The sequence below is a fragment of the Myotis brandtii genome, unplaced genomic scaffold (assembly GCF_000412655.1).
Source record: "Myotis brandtii unplaced genomic scaffold, ASM41265v1 scaffold188, whole genome shotgun sequence".
NCBI classification, from domain to species: Eukaryota; Metazoa; Chordata; class Mammalia; order Chiroptera; family Vespertilionidae; genus Myotis; species Myotis brandtii.
In genome coordinates, this window is record NW_005356985.1 from 540,402 (window position 1) to 546,709 (window position 6,308).

At 56.2% G+C, this 6,308-nt stretch overlaps 1 protein-coding gene across 1 annotated transcript in view; it reads left to right on the forward strand.

The window, feature by feature from the left end:
• The window catches only part of EVC2 (Ellis van Creveld syndrome 2), a 64,576-nt gene that overhangs the window by 1,244 nt on the left and 57,024 nt on the right, over positions 1–6,308 (forward strand). The window contains exon 2 of the mRNA XM_014538284.1: positions 1,466–1,535. Within this exon, the coding sequence (XP_014393770.1) occupies positions 1,466–1,535 (70 nt within the window). The remainder of the gene's footprint in view (positions 1–1,465; positions 1,536–6,308) is intronic.

Genomic DNA, 6,308 nt, shown 5'->3' on the forward strand with positions numbered 1-6,308 from the left:
CAACAAGGGGGCGGGGGCAGGAGGCCCACAGGCCAGGGCCACTCTCCTGGCTCTTGCCAACAGCTAGTTGTGAGACCTGGGGACCTGGGGTGGGTCGCTCTCAGCCTCATCTTCCCTTTTCATAAAATGGAGTTACAATTGCCCTACCTTATAGGGTTGTAATGTGGATTTGGTGAGATATTAAATATAAAACACCTAACACATAGCATGAGCCCAGTGAATGATCATTATCATTATTATTGAACATATCTGGACTTTCTGGGGTTGCCTCAACCTCTCATTCCATTCTGAAGATTTCTGCAAGTTTGGGGAGCTGAGGCCTTCACTGTCTGTGTGAGACACACCTGACCTGCAGTGTAGGTCAGTGTGCGAGGGCTGAGAGGGTGAGTGATACACTGGGGTGGGGACCCAGACATGCTGGATAGATGGGTGGATGGATGGATGAGTGGATCTATAGATGGATGGGTGGGGGATAGATGGACAGACGGATGGACAGGTGGGCAGATAGATGAGGCACGTGAGTGGATGGATGGATGGTGGATGGACAGATGGATGGACAGGTGAGTGGATGGATGGATGGATGGATGGTGGATGGATAGATGGATGGGTAGGTGAGTGGATGGATGGATGGATGGTGGATGGGCAGGTGAGTGGATAGATGGATGGACAAATACGTGGATAGATGAGTATACAGATGAATGTACAGATAGATGGGTAGATGGATGAGCAGGTGAATAAGTGGGTGGACAGATGGATAAATGAGTGAATTAATGGGCAAATGGGTAAAGGAATGTACAGACAGCTGGAAAGATAGATGGGAAGGTAAATGAATGGATGGATGGATGGATGATGGATAGACAGACGGACAAATAGGTGGGTGGGTACATGGACAGATGAATGGATGGATAGGTATGAATAGACGGATTGACAAGTGGGTGGATGGTGGATGGCTGGATGGGGGAGGGATGGATGTACTGACAGATGTTAAATAGCACATGCATTTAATTTCAAGTCTTCACCTTTGGAAGAAATCAGGATTTAAATACCATGACAATAATGAACAAGAGCGTTCCTAAAACTGTGCACATTTTAGTGGAAAAGTCCGACAGAGTAATTTTAGCTGTGCCGCCGGCATAAACACTTACATGCGTCAATATTCACGCAAGACTTGGGGTTAGACCCTCCCTCACACAAAAAGCAGAGGTGGGCGGTCTTCTCACTCTTCTGAGCCTTGGTCCTCCCGGACAGAGCCCAGGTGGGTGCCCGTCGCCAGGACCGCGCAGGTGGAGCACCCAGCGAGTGGCCGCGCAGGACAGAAGTGAGACCACGCAGCTGGAAGGGGTGGCGAGGAGCCCACGAGCGAGGCCCTGCTTAGGAACCGCCCCGGGAAGCCTTCCTGACCGCAGCTGGATGGCTCTTCCCAGCCGCTCTCCATCCCGCGTCTCTCACATCTCTCCCCTGCCAGCACGTCCCCCTGCACGTGGCAGAGTCGGTGCTGAATGAATGTTCTGGAAACAACCAGCACGTGGACGAAGGTGAGCAGGCAGCTAAGTCAGGAGCCTGGCGCGCAGACCTCAAGCCATCTCCACCCACCAGTTCTAAGAGGCTGGTGGGGAAAACCGCACCCACTCCTACTTCCCTGCTTTTCAGCTGAATCCTGAAGAAAGAGCTCCATGACAATGAGCGAAAAATACAGCTTTTCCGCTTCCTCACAACGTGGAAGGTTGGAACAGCACCTGCCCGAGCCAGCACCAGGCCCCTTATATCTCCTGAGAGGGTTCCCCATGCTGCCCCACTGAGCAGGGCAGGGAGGGGCAGGGGCCCGGTTCTCGTCATTTCTGTTCGTCCCTTATGACTCGCAGAAATAGTCTTAGGTGACAAGAATGGGAAACCTCCCACATGTGCCTCCTCCTTAAGCTCCCAAGGGTCTGGCGACAGCGGTTTCCGTCTCCATTTCTCACACAGGAGAGATGAGCACAGAGAGGTTAAGCCATGTGCCTGGGGCTGCACAGCTAATACATGCCAGAACTGGGATTTGAACTCAGATCCCTGGCTCCAGAGGGGCAAACCAAGGTCGAGAAGTCGACACCCTCCATTTCATCCTCCTGGGCAATCAGATGACCTTTTAAACATGCAGTTCCCGTCACTGCCCAGCTGCCGACCCTCCTGGCTGCCCTCTGACCCCAGGGGAGGACCGCCCCCCAGCCCCCAGCATCCAGTCTTGCTCTCTGCTTTTTTAGGACAAAAGTGAAGAATGACAGTAAGATGAAAAGTCTGTCTTCAGAACTGGTTACATAATTTGTGGGGCTCAGTACAAAATGAATACGGGGGTTCTTATTCCAAAATGATTAAGAAGTTCAAGACAGCCGAGTCTGCGAAACAGGGGCAGGCCCGATGGAACACGGCCATGTGACATCACAGGCCTGGCTGACGTACAAGAGGAGACACCCTTGCTGAGAATTCCACGCGAAAGCAGAGAGGGCGCGGCCACTTGAACCTCCTCACATCGAGTGAGAGGACAGAACAGAAGAGGTGAACAGTGGGAGGAAGGCCTGGCCCCTGCCTTCCGGGGGTTCACCTTCAGCAGGGAGACACAAAACAAAAACTGCGCTTCCTGTGAAAAGCATGGCCCGGCTGGCGTGGCTCAGTGGTTGAGCGTCGACCTATGAACCAGGGGGTCTCGATTTGATTCCTGATCAGGACACATGCCCGGGTTGCGGGCTCAATCCCCAGTGGGGGGCATGGAGGAGGCAGCCGATAGGCAGGTTCAAACAGTGTCATCAGGGCCAGAAAGACACAGATGTGAATCCCAGCTCTCCTATTAATGGCCCATGAGCCTAGTCTAGGCCCTAGAACAGTGATGGCGAACCTATGACACGCGTGTCAGAGGTGACACGTGAACTCATTTTTTTGGTTGATTTTTCTTTGTTAAATGGCATTTAAATATATAAAATAAATATCAAAAATATAAGTCTTTGTTTTACTATGGTTACAAATATCAAAAAATTTCTATATGTGACATAGCACCAGAGTTAAGTTAGGGTTTTTCAAAATGCTGACACGCCGAGCTCAAAAGGTTCGCCATCACTGGGGTAGAGGCTGGTCCACCTGACACCTATGGAAGCAGGACCTGAGGATGGGGCGCCGGGGCCTGTGCAGGAAAACGCAGTCCCAGCTGATGGTGTGACCCCAGCCACGCCGGAGACCTGAGACTGCTGTGGCTCTTCCGTCCTGTCCCCTGGGGTGCACCATCCCCTCGAGGGCAGGCCCAGGGCGGATGGAGGCCCGGAGGCACGCAGCACGGCCTGGGGCAGGGCACAGGCATCCGCAGCCTGCGGGGCCCGGCTGTGTGGGCTTTCAGGGCTCCCCAGTTCACGCGGGAGACCTGAGACTGCTGTGGCTCTTCCGTCCTGTCCCCTGGGGTGCACCATCCCCTCGAGGGCAGGCCCAGGGCGGATGGAGGCCCGGAGGCACTCAGCACGGCCTGGGGCAGGGCACAGGCATCCGCAGCCTGCGGGGCCCGGCTGTGTGGGCTTTCAGGGCTCCCCAGTTCAGAGCTCCCCCCAGCTCTGATGACCTCCCAGCGGCAGCCACGCGGTCATTCAGGAAACTGGATGCAGCGCAAATTTCAATGTAAAACTTCTTCCGCCAAAGCAATGCCATTATTCAGAAATGACTGAGAGCAGGACTGAAGGGACGGAGAGGCCCTCTCGCCCACTGCCAGGCCAGGATGCAGAGCAGCGAGCCGGGGCTGGGAGCCGCACACCCGGAGCCCGGGGGATTGTGTTTGCTTTGGGCTTATGTGAGCTATTTTTCCAGAGCTCGGACCAGGAGTGACAGGAGGCACCGTGCCTCGGTTCTCCGTGCCTTAGAGGACACGGGGGTCAGAGCTGGACGGGCCCTGTCAGAGTCAGTCCCCTGCCCAGTCTCTGAGGCGCTGTCTGCAGAGGGCAGGGGCACCCAGGCAGCCAGTCCCCGGAGCGGGCAGATCGTTAACTCAGCTCTGGCAATTATTAGCCTGACAAGGGCGTGGCCTGGGCACAGCTAAACAGTCCGCAGGGAGAAAACATGAGCGTGCCTCCTGGGAGGGGGAAGGCCGTGGCTCCCTGCACACGCTGCTTCTGCCCCTATTCCGCGGCTGGAATGATCCCAGGCGACTCACGGGACCCCAGGAGCCGGCGGATCACCGTCGTCATAAAGCTGAGAAACCTGAGGCTCAGAGAGGGTATGTTTCTTGCCCCACCTCACACAGCAAACAGGTGGCAGAGCTGGGCCTGGGTTCCAGGATCCTGGATCCCACCCAGAAAGCGAGCCTCCCCGGGAGGCTTGGGCTGGACTGAGTGTGGAGCCAGGAAGGGGGTCCAGGGAGAATCCATCTTTGAATATCTCCGTCCAAGGCCCAGGACTCCACCTCCTAGATGTTTACTTAGTTTTTACTCAAAAGAAATAAAACGAAATGAAAACAAACAAACCTATACACACACATTCACAGAGGCCTTATTCGGAATAGCGGCCACGGCCAGCGCCACGCCGGGCACATCCCCACGACGGGCCCCGCGATCACAGGACGAATGACTATCAGGTGCAGGGACGAGGCTGCATCTCGAAGGCGAGACACGAGGAAACGCGGGCACCAGACGCACATGTAAAAGCCTGGAACAGCGAGGCCAGCGACAGCGCTGGAAATGCTGCAGTGGTCGCCTCGGGAAGGGGCTGGGGTGGGGGGTAGCCCGGAAAGGGGCGCAGGGCGCTGGGGAGCTTTCCAGGGGGTGCAGCGTCTCTGACTGGGGTATCGGTGACAAGGGAGTACACAGCTGTCACTCATCAAACTAAGCTGAAAACCTTGCCTGTTACTGTGTGTAAATGATGCCTCAAAAGGAAGCTCACTGGGACTTCAGCTCTGTCAGAGGCTCGTCTGGAGGCACCTGTGCTGGCAGGGGGGACGGAGGACCCCAGCATGCACCTGGGCAGACACATCCCACACCCCACTTACGTCCAGAGCCTCCGCATCCTTTGAGGCCCGCGCCTCTCTCTTCCTCCTCCTGGGCGGGGAGCCGGCTTCAGACAGGGTCTGTGCACTAGACTCCAAATTCTTGAGCAGACTCTGTGTGTCGTCTACCTAAAACCAAAGGTGGGGACGGGTTGAAGTGTGCAGCCCAAGGCCCCGGGGACGGTGGCCATCGGGCCCCCACCTCCAGCGGTCACGCCGGCTCGGCTACTGGCTTCCTCTTGGCCTGTGCGCACTGCCCCGTCTCTCACTCCCACTCGGGGGCAGCTGCATCCTGCCAGGCTGTCCAGGGGTCACCCTGAGGAGCCCCGGAACCCCCTCTCAGCATGTCCTCAGGCCCCAGAGGAACACTTGGGTCAAAGCGCATTCCATCGTTCTTCAGGGCGGTGGCCCTGTAACCTGGGCACTCTGGAATGCTTAGCAGCTTAACTCAAGAAATGGCACCTAAATATCAATTTTCCTGTTATTCCCAATGACGTCACCGGATGACTTTTCAGAAAATGTGTTAGATTGCCTTGAATCACAGAATGGCTTTATGTGAACGGCCGGTGACCGCACTTGGCAGATTCTGCATTTGCAGATTAGAGAGCTTGCTAAACTTTATCTGTAACCCCCCCAAACCTGGCTACAGAACTTGGCTGGAGAACCTAGACAGAACATGGCAGGAGAACCTGGATAGAACCTGGCTGGAGAACCTGGCTAAAGAACCTGGAGACCTAACCTAGCTGGAAAACCTAGCGAGAGAACATGGCAAGAGAACCTGGACAGAACCTGGCTGGAGAACCTAGGGAGAGAACCTGGATAGAACCTGGCTGGAGATCCTGGACAAAGAACCTGGAGACCTAACCTAGCTGGAAAACCTAGCGAGAGAACATGGCAAGAGAACCTGGACAGAACCTGGCTGGAGAACCTAGGGAGAGAACCTGGATAGAACCTGGCTGGAGATCCTGGACAGATCCTGGCTAGAGATCCTGGATAGAACCAGGCGAGAAAACCCAACCATGCTGATCAACTGAACGCTGCCTCCGTGTCCTTCCTTCTTCGCCGACTCCGTCCACACCTTTGGGGGCCCCTGGACCTGCTGGGGTTGGACCCCAACACAGGCCAAGCCCCCTGGGCTACCCGATGCGGAGGCCGGAGGCCGAGGCCGGAAGACTTGAGCGGTTGTTTACATCACGTGGCAGGCACCGCCTCCCGCATCCTCCTGGACCTAATGGGAGCCCGGAGCAAGGACCAGCTGCGCGCGAAGCCCGCCATCCCGCTCCAGCGGACGCAGAGCCCGGGCTCGCAGCCCAGGGGC